At 42.8% G+C, this 18,574-nt stretch overlaps 1 protein-coding gene across 2 annotated transcripts in view; it reads left to right on the top strand.

Moving 5' to 3' along the window:
• Window positions 1-18,574, top strand: part of MET (MET proto-oncogene, receptor tyrosine kinase) — a 125,544-nt gene that overhangs the window by 77,382 nt on the left and 29,588 nt on the right. For both annotated transcript variants that reach the window (XM_045031575.1, XM_045031582.1), the window contains exons 7-10: window positions 1,032-1,134; window positions 1,377-1,513; window positions 4,301-4,465; window positions 5,411-5,510. In XM_045031575.1, the coding sequence (XP_044887510.1) occupies window positions 1,032-1,134; window positions 1,377-1,513; window positions 4,301-4,465; window positions 5,411-5,510 (505 nt within the window). The remainder of the gene's footprint in view (window positions 1-1,031; window positions 1,135-1,376; window positions 1,514-4,300; window positions 4,466-5,410; window positions 5,511-18,574) is intronic.

The following is an 18,574-nucleotide window of genomic DNA, read 5'->3' as shown; positions in this document are numbered from 1 at the left end:
CTTGTTACTGTTAGTGAGATCCAAGAAGGTGGTAATGGATAACTGCTCTTCATAACTAAGATGCCTTAGTCAAGGTCCCATAGGACTCGGTTTTGCCATCTCTCCCTTTCGAATTTGAGAAGCTGCTGGGGAGATGATGAGGGGATACATGCATTATTGTCATCAATAGTCTGATGACTCTTTGTACATCTCCTCTGCCTCAGACACTAACAAAAGTGTTTCTGTATTTTCCTGATATCTGGCAGAGGGACCAGGATGAAAGTCTTAAGCTCACTGTGGCCAAGACAGAGATGTTGGTTAGCATCTGGCAAATTCTACGAATATTCTCTTTCAGCTGATTACATATGCCAATATATTGATAAAGCAACCTGCTGTCTCAGGGTCTTGCTAGATACATCACTACCCGTCTAGTTCCAGATAGAAAATGCCATGTATAGCCACTGTTGCTATCTTAAGCTGTGCAACGATGTGCTTTTTCCTTTCTAAAGAGATGTCACTGCTATGCCATGATAAGTCTCCTGAATAGTTTAACATGGCAAATAAAACAATTTAATGAAAAGAAATTGACTATATATATTGACTATATATAATGTATTGATGCATATTGCCATCACAATCTAATTTATTTTTTCAGTAAGGTTTCAATTAAAACAAGAAGCTAATAGTTGTACAATTTTGTTGCCTGACAAAATTCAGATATAAAGAGAAATTTTTAAAACAATGTAACCATTACATGTATAAGATACATTGGTTTTCTGTCACATGTTCAGTGTTTTCAGAAGTATAATATTCAATATATCAACACAATTTTCCCTGGCTAAATACAAACACTATAATGATGTGAAGTTTAGTGTGATACTAAATAACTACAGTTCATTAGATTGTTATTTCTAAAGTATCCATCATTCAGATGGATTTTTTATTTTTGTTTAGTATGGATGCTATATTTTTGTGAGTTCATGTGACTTCATTTTCATACGAAATAGTCCAGAAAACAAAATAGAAACCATCTTGATCTTTGTTTTTCAAAGGCTAGAATGCACTGTTGCTGCTGCAAAGAACCCCAGTTTTAATATAACAAGCAGTGTTTCAAGTGGACATGGCATATCTTCCTTCAACACATTTTCCTACGTGGTAAGCACTCTGATTAAAATTGTAGTGCCAAAATTAATTTAATTATTCATTAAAACAGGAGACAGGATACTGGACTAAATGGATCATGGATCTGACCCAGCACAGCAATTCCTATGTTCCTATTTGTGTCATTGTTGCCTCATTAAAGTGCTAAGAATACTATGATTATAAATTTTAATATCCGTTTTTAAAGATATTGAAGCACAATTTCATAAGACAAATTATTCTTTTTACCCCTACAGAATCCTGTAATAACAAGTATCTCTCCCACCTATGGTCCCAAGTTTGGTGGAACATTATTAACATTATCAGGGAAATACTTAAAGAGTGGAAAATCCAGAGAGATTTACATTGGTGGAAAACCATGCATCTTAAAAAGGTATTATACTCACAAGGCTGTGTTTGCTTTGTATTATGAACTGGGTTTGATTAAATGTTTTGGACATACAAAGTAAATGAACCCGTCTCCTAATGCTATGTAGAAGTGGCACTGTAGTACATATGCAGAGTATTTGAATGTGCTAGCTTTCAGTTCCAGTGTAGTCCCTGTGCCCTACAGGTCAGGAGAAGATTTCACCTCTTCTGTAATGTGTACATTTCACTACAGCCCGAGAGGAAGTAAAAAGGTGATGACAAGTTGTGATAACAGCTCCTGACTGTATAAGAATTGCACACATCCTATTATTTTTGTCTGCCCCATCCCCACGCCAACCCATTTGTTCATCTGGTCCATCTGTTATATCTTGTCCTTAAGACCGTTGAGGTATTTGCTATATGTTTGTACAGCATCTAACACAGGGGGGCCTGACCTGTTTGAGGCCTCAAAGACTTCCCACCGCACCAGGGCTCAGTTGACTCGAGTTCTGAGACTGGCTGCTGCAGGTTTTGTTTTGCTGTGTAGACGTATCCTACATGCTACTTCCGTGTAATCATTAAATAATAGCTATAGGTTTGGGGCTGAGAAATGTCGTGAAATTGCCGGCTATTTTGCTAATCTACAATAATAATATTTGTATTATTGTAGTGCTTAGCCCCAGTCATGGGCCAGGACTAGGCGCTGTACTAACGCTGATGTTGCAGTTATTTTTACATACATTGTGTCCAGTCCTGTCCTGGGTTAAATGGGTGTGATGCATACTTCAGGTAATGGGGCAGAATTGGTCTAAATTTTGAGTTTTTCCACATGGTTATGGAGAAACCTAATGGCAAAAACTCACACTAGTGGGACACATGAGAGAGCAATGGTCTATGCGTTAATGTACAGGACCGAGAGTTAGGTGGGCTGTATTTCATTCCTGGCTCTGACATTGATTTAATGTACGTTCTTGACCAAGTCATCTGAGCTCTCTGAAATTCCATTTCCCAGTCTGTAAAATGGAGATGCTTACCTTGCAGGGAAGCAATTGGATCTAAGATGCAAAGTATTGTATCACGTAAGGATTTTTGTAAATTATGAGAATTGCTCTTGCAAAATAATGGCATACCTCCTCTGCAAATGTGACTGCAGGAAGAATGAAAAACACTTCAAAATAATGAAAATATTGTTGCCCATCGGGAGCCTGTTTCAGTTTGTTAAGGCAATGAGTTTGATTCTCCTCACACCCGTACTTGTTTTACACTAGTGTAACTCCACTGATTTTGGTTAAGTTATTCCTGAGTTTCATTGGTCTAAGTGAAAGTGATAAGCCTTACATCCACTGATCTCTCAAACTACTGAATACATAAAGGCACAAGTTGATTCTCACCTCCTCCCCAAGACAAACTTAGATAGCCTCCACTGCAGCCAAATCATAAGAACATAAGAATAGCCATACTGAGTCAAACCAAAGGTCCATCCAGCCCAGTATCCTGTCTACCAACTGGTCAATGACAGGTGCCTCAGAGGGAGTGAACCTAACAGGTAATGATGAAGTGATCTCTCTCCTGCCGTCCATCACCACCATCTGACAAACAAGACTAGGGACACCATTCCTTACCCATCCTGGCTAATAGCCATTAATAGACTTAACCTCCATGAATTTATCCAGTTCTCTTTTAAACCCACAACCTCCTCAGGCAAGGAGTTCCACAAGTTGACTGTGCGCTGTGTGAAGAAGAACTTCCTTTTATTTGTTTTAAACCTGCTGCCCATGAATTTCATTTGGTGGCCCCTAGTTCTTATATTATGGGAACAAGTAAATAACTTTTCCTTATTCACTTTCTCCACATCACTCATGATTTTATATACCTCTATCATATCCCCCCTTAGTCTCCTCTTTTCCAAGCTGAAAAGTCCTAGCCTCTTTAATCTCTCCTCATATGAAACCCATTCCAAACCCCTAATCATTTTAGTTGCCCTTCTCTGAACCTTTTCTAATGCCAGTATATATTTTTTGAGATGAGACCACATTTGTACGTAGTATTCAAGGTGTGGGCATACCTTGGATTTATATAAGGGCAATAAGATATTCTCCATCTTATTCTCTATCCCTATCACCACCACGTGATTAAAATATGGTCTTTTGTCCTTATTTTTTTTTAGTATTGGCCTTTGTTCATTCTTCCTTCACCTTTTGAAAGGCCCTGTGACCTGTGCTGGGTGACAAACAATCATCTTAGGCCACTTCCACATGTACAGTATTAGGTGACTTTCAAAACCTACCTAGTAAAAGCCCTTTGCCTCATTATTAAAGGCTATGGGCCAGATCCTCAACTGATGTAAATCAGGATAGATCCATCAGTTTCAGTGGAGCTATGGCAATTTACTACAGCTAAAGTTCTGGCCTTGTGTGGCCATATATATGCAAGGTAGTTGGAATAGGCTTAAAATGCTAATATTCTCCAAGAGCAAAATCCCAGTTTAACTTCACAGAGCCAGTTTTTGGAGGGCCAGAGTCATTACAAAGATTGTACGTCAGTCTGTTCTCATCAGAGCAGGACTGGGATGACAACAAGGAAACCACATTTCAAAGACTGTTTAGCATAGATCACATTATTGTGTCATCCTCATCTCATATTTGCTTTTGAGGCCCTGATGCTGCAATGTGAATTGCTTGTTTGGGCCCCGGTGGCAATTTGTGCTAGTGGATCCTCCTGCAAAATCAGGGCCTAATTTAGGATTGTGTTTTAAACAGATTATGTGTTTTGTGATTATTGCAAGACAAGTTCCCTTCTTCTTTCCTTTCAGTGAATCTGATAGCACTGTCGTGTGTTACACACCTGCACAAGGAACTTCATCAGAATATCCTGTTAAAATGGAGATTGATTTAGCTATTCGAGAAGCTAAGGGTCATTTTACGTACAAGGAAGACCCTATTGTTTTTAAAATTCATCCAGCTAAATCTTTTCTTAGGTGAGTAAAAGTGTCTCATAGATACAGGAAAATAACAAATGGGAGAATGACACCTTTGGGCAAAAATCTGTCAAGAGAAATTGGATGTTTTATCTCTAGCTGCCATGCCAATTGCTTCTATTATGGTCTGGTTGCAGAGGACGGATCATTTCCTTACAAAGGTGAAGGGGTGGATTTTTCTGTCAATTTTTGAACATGATTTAACTTCACTGCTGCTGAGTGTATCTTCAATGTCCAGCTGAACTACATGCATCCAGCTACTATGTTCAGACAGTCCATTGATGACAGTGGTAAATAATTTTAACATGACAGTTCAGTAAGATGCAGGGAAGTAAGAGGGTCCTAAGGCAGCACAATTCATTCATACATATCTCTGTTTTCACGATAATACTATTTTTGCGTGTGCACACATGTAGAGCCCTGCGCCATACAAAATGTATATCTGCATCTGATTCGCGATCCGCAAACATGGTCTGCAGATATAAAGCACATATCTGCGGATTTGCAGGACTGTACATATATATATCTTATTATCTATCTTGAACACAACCATCTGTCTGCAAACAAGTCAGCAGTGGAAAGGAAAGCCTTTATTAAGCTATGCTTTGAAAGCAATGTGTAAAATACGCTAGCAAATACTTAGGATTTTTTTTATCTTCCTTTTAAATGCACATTTCCTTGTTTTGTTCTGGTGTATCAGAAATTAAATACAATTATTCAGTTTTTTACATTATTTTTTTCCTGTTTGTTTGTTTTTTATCTTGAGTGTGAAAGAAACTTAATTCCCAGAAATAAATATCACTACTGTAAGCTATATTTCAGCTTGTATTTCCTATTCAGTTTGTATGTCTTTGATTTTGTTTCCATGCTGTAATTTGATCTAAAATATATTTGATTATATGGATTTTTCTAGAATAGTAATGATTCATTTTTAATTTTTACCAGCGGTGGGAGCACAATCACAGTTTATGGAATCCACTTGAATTCAGTGTATCTTCCTCAGATGGTGATCACTGTACCTAAGCTAGGAAAGAACTTCACTGTGGTGAGTCAGCCTCCTGGATGATAAAATATCATCTCATTATCATAACCTGAATGACTCTGTTCTCTTTGGTCAGCCTGGCTTATTTGTACCTTGTACTTTAGGGGCTTGATTCTGCCCCCATTGGAGTCAACAGAAGTGTCACAGGGGAATTGGTCCTTGTGAGTAGAACTGGGCCCAGTGCCTCTGTCAGAGCAGGTAAGCCCAATCCAGCCAACTCAAGGGGGTAGGCTACAAGTGGGCCTGGAAAGGGCTGCCCGAGGGCAGGAAATGAGAGAGGGAAGAGAATGCGTGGGACAGGCTGTGTCTGGTTCCCTGCAGCAATGGGCCAGGTGCTCAGGGAAGCAGCCCTGGGGCTACTGCCCCAGGAAGGAAATAGAGGGGACCCAAATTGGGAAGCTGCCAGGAGAAGGAGGGCCAGAGACCAGTGGAATCTGATGCTGGGGGGGGAAGGAGTGAGTTAAAAGACTGTTGTCTTTTATGGTACTTGATCGGGGTCAGAAAATGAACCTTCCCAAAGGAGACTGGGCATAATAGTGAGTGTTTGGAAGCTGGGGAGAAGCCCCTCCTTGTTACAGGGAGGTTTTCCATTGACTCCATTGGGAACAGGATCAGTCCCAGATTTTATTATCTGCATAATTCTGATTGATTCCGCTACATGCAGCAAAGCTCAATGATCATTTGAAAACTAGATTTTTTAAATCTGTTTAGCACTAATAATAATAGTATTTTATAAAGCATGCTGTAGAGGAGTTTTGCAATTCAAGAGCAATAAAATAGTGCAAAGTAAATAATTAAATAATAGGGACAGATTATGCTCCAGTTGAAGCCAACTGCCAAACTGCCTTTGACTTTAACGGTGTGGGACTGGACCTGTGCTTGAGACATGAGTGATGATTCAACCCAAATTAAATTGCAAGTTAAATTGCAAAGCAGAGTTCAAAAAAGCAAACATAAAGATAAGCACAAATAAGAAATCACATCACACTTTTTTTTTTACATTTTAAATTAAATAATTGAAGAAGAATAAAACATTGGAGTCTGTTGCTATGTTCCCTGGGTTTTTGTGCTTCTGTGCCGGCCTACCTCCTGTTGAGTTTCACAGCCAGTCATTCCGCCACCAGTCTCTGCCCCCAGATTTATTCCTCATGGCAGGTTCCACATTGCAAAGGGAGAAGAAGGGGGAGTTAATATTGACAGGGTCAGCACTCAGATCCTGCAGGGTGTTACCAGATTTGCCCATTACTTTGGGGTATGTTCATTTATTCAGGTTACTTTTCTGGGGCAGAGAGGTTGTCTGTAATTCTGTCAATGTACTGCTTGTGTATAGGCGGCAGGTTTGTATAATTTTTGGTGGGGCCCAAAATGGTGGTGCCCCCCCACTCCCGCCCTGTAAGCTGATATAAAATGAAGCTACAACACATCAGTGCCACAAGATTACGAGGTTGGAGAAGGGGTAGGGGGTTCCAGGGGCCAGTCAAGGGACAAGGAGCAGGGGGGGTTGGATGGGCAGAGGTTCGGAGGGGCAGTCAGGGGACAGGCAGCAATTGGATAGGCATGGGAGTCTAGGAGGTTTATCAGGGGACAGGTAGGGGGTGGGGTCCTGGGGGGAAGTTGGGTGGGGTCTCAGGAGGGGGCAGTTGGGGACAAGGAGAAGGGAGGCTTAGATAGGGGCTGGGGTCCCTAGGGGCAGTTGTCTCGGGAGTGGGTAACGGGGGACAAGGACCAGTGGTGCTTAGATAGGGGGTGGGGGTCCTGGGGGGCAGTTGGGGCAGGGGTCTGGGGAGGGGGCAGTCAGCGGCCAGGGGCTGGGATTCAAAGGGCTCTGGGCTCTCTGCCCCTGCGGGCAGCCCAGAGCCCTCCGATTCCCAGCCGCGGCTGAGATTTAAAGGGCTCTGGGCTCCCCGCTGCTGCCGGCAGCCCAGAGCCCTCTGATTCCCAGCCGCGGCTGGGATTTAAAGGGCTCTGGGCTCCCTGCCACAGCGGGCAGCCCAGAGCCTTCTGATTCCCAGCCGCGGCTGAGATTTGAAAGGCTCTGGGCTCCCCGCTGCTGCCGGCAGCCCAGAGCCCTCTGATTCCTGGCCGCGGCTGAGATTTAAAGGGCTCTGGGCTCCCCGCTGCTGCCGGCAGCCCAGAGCCCTCTGATTCCCAGCCACGGCTGGGATTTAAAGGGCTCTGGGCTCCCTGCCGCAGCGGGCAGCCCAGAGCCCTCTGATTCCCGGCCGCAGCTGGGATTTAAAGGGCTCTGGGCTCCCCGCGGTTGCAGGCAGCCCAGAGCCCTCTGATTCCCAGCCGCAGCTGGGATTTAAAGGGCTCTGGGCTCCCCGCGGTTGCAGGCAGCCCAGAGCCCTCTGATTCCTGGCCGCGGCTGGGATTTAAAGGGGCGAAACCTAGCTCCAAATATTGGTGGAGCAGAGCCCCTGATTTTGAATATTCCTGGGGCTTTAGCTCCACGAGCCCATATAAGTTGGCGCCCATGTGCTTGTGTCACGTGTGTTTTCATATGGAGCTCTACTCCTCCCTTATGCAAGTCCCCTCCCAATGGAGCTATCCTGCAGGACCTAGGTTCCCTAGGGCTGGGTTCCTCCAACCCCAGAACTGGATGAACACACACACACACACACACACACACACATACATTAACAGAGCAAGTCTGAGTGGACTGGGTCGAGCTGCATTCCTATGCTGCTACCCGTATGTGTCCCAGATTCATCATGTCCCTATCCCCACTCTCACATCACAATTGTACTGGCAGTAGCCTACTTGATGAGCAAACCCCACAGTATTTTGGATGCTGCAGGGATCTTTAGCTTAGGTAAAAGAAGCATTGCTGCAGAGTAAATGGGGGAAGCTAAAATCACAAAAGAGTAAAGTTCAGAGAGAGAGAGAAGGAACCAGCTTAACCATAAAAATTATTTATTGAATAATAGTGATAACTACACAAGGATCGCCTAAACCAACATAACATACATTATTAAAGGTTAATACCTAAGATAGAAAGGAAAAAAGAGAACAAGAAAGAGGGAGATCTCACCCACTCCATGAGGCTTGAACTGGTCGGGGTTCTCAGGCAATGGTGGTAGCTCAGGGTCCTGAGTGCAGGAGACAGGCAGAGCCCCCAGAACAATCAGTCAGGAGAAGATGGAGTCCCAGTGGAACTGATGCATAGTTTGGATCTAAGCATCAGAACACTTACTTGAACATATGTAGGGTTTTTTGTAGAGAAACAGCAATGATTCAAGGAAAAACACTAGTTTTGTTTATGTGTAAACTGATGACTCAAGGGTTTTCTTTAGGCTAGACAATAGGAGCTGAGTATCAGAGGAGTAGCCGTGTTAGTCTGAATCTGTAAAAGCAGCAAAGAGTCCTGTGGCAAAGTGGATATTCACCCACGAAAGCTCATGCTCCAATACAATAGGAGCTGATCGCTCTTGGCTATGGGTGGTGCTTTCTTCTAGGGAGCTCACAATGCAACTATTGCTTCAGTATTTTGGATATCAATCAAGGATTCATTACTAGAATTGGTCTGATAACTGCTGAGTGTGGGCAGGTGTAGGTTCATTAACATCTGGAGCAGAGATTCCCACGATGCAGTGCTTCCCTGCTTTTCTGGTCCCAGAGTTCAGTGCGGTTCTCTGTTCTTCATTCTGTACGCTAATCCCTGTCCCATCTTTCATGCAGATGAGGCTAAAGTTGTCTCTGCTCTCCATTCTGTATGCAAATAGAGATGTCTTAATCTTGTCACCCTTGTCAGGAGAGGTCTAGGTATGTCTCCCAACTCCCTTCATTGCTCTCTGCAAGCCTTGTCTCTAATCAGTTTTGGTTCAAGCAGAGACTGTTGTGGGGGAGAGGGGGTCTTTCATGAGTCAGATAGGCTAAATACTGCACCCTGTTTCCCCAAGAACACAGAGCTGACTGGTATCAAGTGGTTGGTGGTGCAGAGTGGGCTTGGCTGCTGCCTACCCCATCCCACATTGTGAACTTTGAGCCCTAAACTATGAGGAACACACACAGAGGAGCTACAATAGTGTCAAGAGGAGGAGATATTACTCTTCCTTCCATTTCCTTCAGCTAGGATCCAGAGCATCCAAGTGCCCTGCATGTATATGACATAGAGCCACAGCTCCATGATGGGCAATATGTGTGCACAGAAGTTGACTTCCCCAGTGGGAGCTGCAGGAAGTTCTGGGCAGCCTGAAGCTTTAGGGAACACAGCAATTAGCCAGCTTTGGAGAGAGTTTGCTCTGCTGTGCCTGTTCTCCTGAGCCCTTTGAAGAAGTCAGTGTTTGAGCTGGTCAAAAAAAATTAGTGGAATAGTTTTCCATCAGAAAATGCTGTTTTCTCAAAATCAAAATATTTCATGACAATTTTTGACAGGAATCATTTAGGTTTTCTCATTTCTTTTTTATGTCAGAACATTTAATTTCAGTAGCATGAAAGTGTTTCATTTCCACTTTATCATTTTCATTTATTTCACTTAGACTTTCTTATATTCAAGTGTTAATTTTAATATTGCAGATATTGTATTTACTGTTTTATATTAAATATTATAACACTTTGACATTATCAAAACATATCCCCATATTATAACAAAATAATTCTGCATTATTGAAATGAAACATTCTGATGTTTCCAAATTGAATTTTTTCAGAATTTCTGTTCTGTGATGTTGAAATTTTGACCCTTCCTTCCAAGTCAGATGGAAATCAGATTTTGAAAAGTTGGAATTTCCTTCCAAAAGGAAATTCCACTGTCTAACCAGCTCTAGTTAGTTTCAAGAATAGCACCAGCTCTGCAGAGGCCTTGCATTCCCTAATGAAGCGCTCTCGTATGTCCCATCCCAGGCTGAGGATACCAGGAGGAGAGAGGCTCCTTCTTTCTTGTGCGGTTATATAAAGGCTTTGTATAATCTGGCCTTACCATCTGGAAACGAATTTTGAGCTCATGTGCCTGCCTGCAAAACAAAGTCCTTCTAACCTCTGCTGTAAGTCTTATTAATGGATCTCTTCTGTCCCCTATGCATTTGAGGTCAATATTTTCTCTTTGAAAGCCTGTACTTTGCATTGATTCCCTAAAAGCAAACAAGTGGTCATTTGGGAATTTTCTACTGTAGAGGTCTGGCCCACCCTCATCCCCATCCATTGATTTGGACAGTATATTCATACTCTTAACTTCCTCTATAAAGGAATGTCCCATGGTGTCTGAGGTGGAAAATTAGGAAGTACTTAGATTTTTAGACAAACCCTCCTCTACCTCCACAGACTGTAAAATATAGTCAGTTGTCACATCTATGATCCAATATGGATTTGTCCTGCTATCATGCCAGGTATTTTGTGGCTTTGGCATTGTAACAGCATAAAATCATCTCTTTTCTCATTATTTTTTTTTCATTTCAAGCATTTACAAAACTGGGCCCACAGTATCTAGTCCCTTCCATTGAATAGCCTTGAGAACCTTTTAATTGCTCCCCTGTGATGCTGCTCTCTCTCTCTCTTCTATTCCCAGTCACCTCCCATGAGATTAAAGGAATAGTATAAAAGCTTTCTCAGATTTGGGATATCCTGAATCTATCCGTGTGTGTAGTACCCATCAAACCCTAAAGCCTGAGATCATGGGGGTCTAGGGTAGCTTCGAGATAATGTTGGAGGTAACTTTGCTGGTTTATTCCATTCCATGGAAATCACAGAAGCTCATAAGAACATAAGAACGGCCATACTGGGTCAGACCAAAGGTCCATCTAGCCCGATATCTGTCTACCGACAGTGGCCAATGCCAGGTGCCCCAGAGGGAGTGAACCTAACAGGCAATGATCAAGTGATCTCTCTCCTGCCATCCATCTCCACCCTCTGACAAACAGTCTAGGGACACCATTCCTTACCCATCATGGCATCATTTCCTCTCTTGAAAAACTTTCTGCCTGCCCCTAACAGATACTGAGGGGCAGATTCTCTAGCTGGATTACCTCAGTCATACACAGCGGCTTTAAGCCTGCCACAAATGCCCAGCAGAGAATTCCCTTGTTGGAGAGGAACTCCCTGCAGATGCTGGTGGGCCCTGCATCTCTCCTGGTATATGGACTGTGCAGGATGGGCAAAAGGCGGGAGTGCTGAAGATACACCAATCCTCCAATGATGTAGAGTCCATTAAAGACCCTAAGCCAACAGTAGAACTGGTAGCAGCTGAAATTTATATTGAGGCCAGGTCTGACCTTCAGAATCAGGAAACCAGAATCAGGTGAGGCTGTAGCTCTGTCTACTGTTTGGCGCAGAGATCTGACAGCTTGGAGTTTGTACCATCTGGACCAGACACACTGTTTTCTGTGTTTTCATCCAATAAGATGACTAGAAGAGAAATAGGGGCAGATGCCACTGAATCATTAATACCCCTGGTGCACCAGCCTAAACAGCAGCATCTGTCCTTGCAAAGGCTGGCGCATTTTGTGACAGATCTTCATGACCAACAGACCAAGTAAGGTTACCTCTGATGTTCTCACCAAGAGAGAAAATCCTGTTGAGATCGGAGATTGCACTCCAGAAGCTGGCCATTGAATTCCTATCCCTACCTCTCATTTTGTCGTCTACCAGATTACTAAGAAATCACCCTTTGGACCCTGAGATACAGATATCTAGGGGAGCAGAGACAATATAAAAGTCTCCCAAATTGCTGTAGATTTCATCCATCTTTCATTCATCATTGGAAAACTCCAAAATTTTAGACTCTGTGTCAAAGGCGAAGTTCTCCTCTCTGCCCCTTCTGACAGTTTCAAATCACATTTGCCCTGTGTTATTTAGGTCAGCTGCTGGGTGACCCCTTAAATGTAGAGAAATATTTCTGCTCTTTATCCTGTTGTTAAAAAAAATCAAACTGTGGATTGAAGTTCAGGTTCTGTAAATCAAGCTTTCATTAATTGCCACAAGAGTCACATTTTATGAAGGCAAAAATACATATCTTTAAGTGGTGAGTCAAATGGATTAAGTGAAGGGTCATTAGTCTCTGCTGGGTAAACTTATTTGCTATATGCTTGTGAAACACTCCACATTTTTGGCATCTTTTCTTCCTCATTTTCTTCTGATGCAGATTATAGTCACAAGCAGAACACAGGTTCAGCTTTTAAAGTAAATGTATTTTAAAACCTAATTAAATAAAAGTTAAAGGTGCTGCCTGATAGGCAGTATCTTAATTGAGTAGGCAATTGATTGAATTATAATTCTTTCCTTATAGATTCTCAATCCAATATTTCTTGAAAACTAAACCATCATATTCTTCAATTGCTAAAACCAATTTCAAGGTAAAAATGTCATGTCAAATCACGTAACAAAAAGGGCACTGCAAATAAGATTTATCTTGACCTTACCAATCAGTCACATTGCATCACCTCTAAAGAGTATTATTAGATTTTTATCATTCTCTGAGAGCATCCCCTTCAGAGACCGGCCTGATAAAGTAGATGGCTTCAGAACCAATTCCAACAGATAGCCACAAACAAAGTTATGAATACCACTGCTATTGATTTAAAAGACATCACTACTGTACAGTAGATAAGATGTGTAATGAATTCACATTAATCAAATAAGTATAATGATTACCTAAGACATATTTGGTTGTATAAATATATGTATTTTAGTGATGACTTGCTGACCAGCACAATGCTATAGGAATCTTTTAAAAGGTTAGTCATAAATAAGGAAAAAATAGCTTGATTCTATATTTTCATCATACATTTGTTATTAACACATTGACTCAAATTATCTTTTAGGTCCATTAGACACAGTAAAACTTGAACTCAGCATCCAGAAGTAAACATACCAGAGTACATCCTCAGCTGGAGTAAATTGCTATGACGATTTACATGAGCTCAGGATTTGACCCCACCTTGTTTAATAGTTTTTTTTAACAATTCATTTATACTAGGCTAGTCAGTTTAATATATTAGGGTGCGTTAGACCTGAGTTCATTGATTTGAGTTAAAAAGAGAATCCTACAACAGTGTTCCATTGGGCCAAAGAAACTTGGCTATGTTGCAGGAGACAAGTGAGCTGGACCTGTTGAGGACCAGACAGAGATGGTAACCACTGGAATAATTTACTAAGGGTCATGCTGGATTCCTCATCACTGACCGTTTTTAAATCAAGATTGGAAGTTTTTCTAAAATATCTGCTCTATGAATTCTTCTATGGCCTGTGTTATACAGGAGGTCAGACTAGATTATCACAATGGTCCCTTCTGGTCTTGGAATCTATCATGAATTATTAACTCTCTGAATGCTCCTAGCCAGCTGAATTTGAAAAGACATTACAGGGAGGAAGGCACCTGTATGTAGTTAGGCCCAGGGTGTTAAATAATATATGGAGATGTACACCTATCTCATAGAGCTGGAAGGGACCCTGAAAGGTTATTGAGTCCAGCCCCCTGCCTTCACTAGCAGGACCAAGTACTGATTTTGCCCCAGATCCCTAAATGGCCTCCTCAAAGATTGAACTTACAACCCTGGGTTTAGCAGGCCAATGCTCAAACCACCGAGCTATCCCTCCTCCTGTTCTTGCTAACATTGAAGTCGATGAGAGTTTCGCAGGCCCTTCAGTTAAAGCTTGACATGGCAAGCAGTAAAGCCCACACCTAAATATCTGCAGGGAGGCCCACAACAGCAACGAGAGAGAGAGAGAAGCACCCATTTAAAATATGTTCCTGCTACGTGTATTTGCATTAATCTTCAGCATCCCAGATTGTCTTAGCAGCAAGAAGAGCTATCTCCTTTCTCCCTACAGCATGCATACAAATTTAGTTTTGAAATTCTGCTCTGCCTTAGACTGACCCGTAAATCAGAAAGAAGGGGGTCTGAGCAGGATTTAAAACTCAGATCTCCATGCACAGGAAAATAAGCAATATGGCAACACTGGGACCAACACTGGTCAAAAAATAAGGGGAATTTAAAATGTATCCTGTTAAATTCTGAGCAGCTCTCATTGGGACATTTCTGCCATCTGTTGTTTTTTCAGAAGAACACCAGGATAGTTCTTTTAAAAAAATCAAAGAAGCCTGTAACTACCAGAGAAACTGGGGCATTTCACTGCAGAACTGAAGTTCAATAAGTGTTATACTGTTGGTTAAAATGCAGTTTTCACGGCAACAGCAGTAGGTCACCTTGTGACCAGGGAGCCAAGTAACAAATGCAACTGAAATATAGAAAAGAGCATAGTTTAGTTGTACTATAAAATTATGGTGCCTGATTCTACCTTCTGTTGCACCCCAGAGATCACACTGGTGTCAACAGGAATGTGTAGGTTTATCTCAGTGTTTCTCAAACTGGGGTCACCGCTTGTGTAGGGAAAGCTCCTGGCAGGCTGAGCCGGTTTGTTTACCTGCCCCGTCCGCAGGTCCGGCCAATCGCAGCTCCCACTGGCCGCGGTTCACTGCTGCAGGCCAATAGGGGCTGCTGGAAGTGGTGGACAGTAAGTCCCTCAGCCCGTTCTGCTTCCAGCAGCTCTCATTGGCCTGCAGTGGCGAACCACGGCCAGTGGGAGCCGAGATCGGCCGGACCTGCGGACGGGCAGGTAAACAAACCAGCCCGGCCTGCCAGGGGCTTTCCCTACACATGTGGCGGTGGCGACCCCAGTTTGAGAAACACTGGTATATCTGAAGGCAGAGTATGGTCCATAAAGCCAAATAGCTCTTAGTTATATGGGTGCAATTCCCATTATCTTCAGTGAGAGCTGCAGACATTTAACTGAGAGCAGAACTGGGTGCATAGTCCGTAACTAAGTAAAACTTGTAGTACAGATTTAAAACTCCAGTGTTCCTTTCCAGATCCTTAAAAGTATGTTTTGCTTGGCAAGGCTAAGATTTCGCACTGCTATGTATGAAAACATGAATTATTGTAGTGATAAGAAAAAGTGCTGATCTATAGACAGATAATTTAATCCCACTTTTCAAGCTAATGTGAGTAAATAGCTTTAACCATTATTATACTAATTTGATATAGAGCTAAATTGTACTGCATTAACTTGGAAAGAAACAAATGGAAATTAATTTCAAGGCAACATTCAGATTGGATTTTATAATGAAAACCAATATAACTAAAAAGGAGTATTTTGGCTCTATTTATATATACCAAGTTATTCAACAGTAATATTGGTTTTCTAAAAATAATGAGGAGTACTTGTGGCACATTAGAGACTAACAAATTTATTTGGGCATAAGCTTTCGTGGGTTAAAACCCACTTCATCAGATGCATGCAGTGGAAAGTACAGTGAGAAGATATATATATATATATTTATACACAGAGAACATGAAAAATGGGTGTTGCCATACCAACTATAACAAGACTAATCAGTTAAGGTGGGCTATTATCAGCAGAAGAAAAAAAACTTTTGCAGTGATAATCAGGATGGCCCATTTCCAACAGTTGACAAGAAGGTGTGAGTAACAGTAAGGGAAAAATTAACATGGGGAAATAGTTTATACTTTGGGTATAAACTCCCACTCCCAGTTTTTATTCAAGCCTAATTTAATGGTGTCTAGTTTGCAAATTAATTCCAATTCTGCAGTTTCTCTTTGGAGTCTGTTTTGGAAGTTTTTTTGTTGGAGTATTGCAACTTTTAGGTCTGTGGGGTAGCTGTAGGGCGACCAGATAGCAAGTGTGAAAACTTGGGGTAGGGGGGTAATAGGCACCTATATAAGACAAAGCCCTGAACAACGGGACTGTCCCTATAAAATCAGGACTTCCAGTCACCCTAGCTGGTAGTGCTAAGAACCATCATTAATGTCCCAACTGTCAGCCATGCTACAGACAAGTGTAGTCTCTATGAGGTGGCTGCTGAGCTGGAGGGTGCAGGGCACTTGCTTACCTTTGGGGGACTTCTTGTGGAGCTGAAGTAACCCCATCTGCTTATGAGCTGCAGGCAGCAGAGGGAATGGACTCTAAGTAGAGAATACAGGCCTTTGTAGGACTGACACATATTAGAGCCTCAGAGACAGTCATTATGCCCCCTAGATTCATTTACTGTAGATATAGGCCTTCCTTGCTTCCTCTGCCTCTTGACTAGGCCAAGCAAAAACTGGGGGCTCTGAATGGAGGGGGTGCTATGTGAGACAGTAGGGTTGGCGGGTGTCCGGTCGAAACGGGAAACTGGCAAGATCCTGACCGGACACTAAAAGTTCTGTTACCTGCAGTAACTGGCCTCTACTACAGGGGGGTCGAGGTGGGAAGAGCTGTAGCTGCTTCTGGAGCCTGGAGAAGTAGCTTTGTTTAGCAGGTGCTGCTTTTCCCAGCCCCCAGCCTGATGGAGAGAACTGGCTGGCTCTCAGACCGGGCTCCAAAGTAGGTGCTGGCACCATCCAGGGGGGTAACCTGTCTGCCCCCCACCCCACTGTGCCCTAATTTCCCCAGCCCCTTGCTCCAGGGATAGAACCTCCACCCTCCTGTGCCCCAATTTCCCCTCTCCAGCCCCTCGTTCCAGGGACCGACACCCCCCCACTCTGCTGTGCCCTGATTTCCCCACCCAAGCCCCTCATTCTGGGGACTGACACCTGCCGTGCCCTGTTGTGCCCTGATTGGGCAGGCTCTGCATCAGCTCCTCCCAGCCTGACTCTTCAGGCGGCAGGTGAGTCCCAGGGCAGGGCCTTGGGGGAAGGGGTGGGGCAGGGTGTTGTCTTTTCAGGGATTAGAAAGTTGGCAACCCTATGGGATGGAGGGGATTTTCTGATGGGGGGTTGTTTTGAGTCATGATCAGATGGGAGGGGTTTTGTGTGCATAGCAGGGCATTGCCCAGGATGAGGGTTTAGGGGAAGGAGATTTCTAAGAAGTGAGTTAGGTTTCTGGGAGGGAGTTGAGGGGGAAGGTTTGGCTGAGGTGGGAGAACGGAAGGAATAGGGGTGGGACTGAGGGAACTGGTGAATGATAGTGAGTGTAGATGAGCCAGTGATATACAGTAGGGAGCAGGAAGGAAAGAGTACAAGCAGTCCCACAGAGACAAATACTCCTTTCCCTGTGCCCTGCCCTTTACTGTAATGTGCCCTATGTTTTCATTCTGAAATGAGAAGGATGCAAAGGAGGGGAAGAGAGGGCTCCTTTCTTTCTATTTTCCAATCAACCTCCCTCATCCTCCACCAAACCCCTCCTTGTGACATCCACCACCAGTGTCCTCGTTTGAAAATCTGGTCAACATATCAGAGGAAGCACCACCTATTTTAGCAGCAACTGCTACTGCAAAATACCAAGTATTTTGTTAAGGTGAATATTGAAATAAATATTTAAGTGCTGTGCTTTTTGTATTCGTGTATTTCCTACCTCAGTGGAAAGAAATTGTGACCTTTCAAAAAATATTTGCGAGAAAGACCCACCCCAGAATAGCCAATAAGTCAGTGGTTAGGGTACTCACCCAGACCCAGGTTCAAGTCCACTCTGAAGCTGTGGGCTATCTTGGGGTGGGAGGTCTCTCTCTCTCTTTCTTACCAGAAAATTCCATCTTAAACCTGAGAAACCTTCCCAACAAATCAACATGTTCCAATGAAAATTTTTTTTGTCAAAAATATTCCTGACCAGCTCCAGTGGCAGCTCTACCATCTTCTCTAATTTCTTTCTTTTTTTTTTTTTTAAGAAAAGATATAACTAAAGACCCTTCAAAAGCTCATTGTGGGATCATTTTGTCTCAGCTGCTGTCAGGAATACAGGTTGAAACGGATCCTGTAGCATACAACATGAGGGCAGACTGCAGTGGTGCTCTGCATGGGCACATTAGTCCACCTGAGGATTGTATGTTGCAGGACTGGAGCCTTAACTATATAATTTTAAAAGAAAATTAGTGAATTTTTGGCACAGGTTCTCATAGCATTTTTGGCAGCCATGTTCTGGTCAATTCATGTCACTTTGGCAGTATTAAGGGAATGGCACTCCAGCAGATCTCCACATGGGAGTCCCTCTGACAGAGACTAGTTATTCTGGGTTGTGGCTGGGTTGTGTCACTGGAGCAGTAACAAAGTAGCCAGAATATAGTATACTGATGGTCCTTGGCTTGAGATTTACTTACCATTAATTATCTGCAAAATATTTGCCTAAAATGTGCACACT

Source organism: Mauremys mutica, chromosome 1 (assembly GCF_020497125.1).
Source record: "Mauremys mutica isolate MM-2020 ecotype Southern chromosome 1, ASM2049712v1, whole genome shotgun sequence".
In the NCBI taxonomy this organism is placed as follows: domain Eukaryota; kingdom Metazoa; phylum Chordata; order Testudines; family Geoemydidae; genus Mauremys; species Mauremys mutica.
This window is presented reverse-complemented; position numbering and strand designations above follow the sequence as displayed.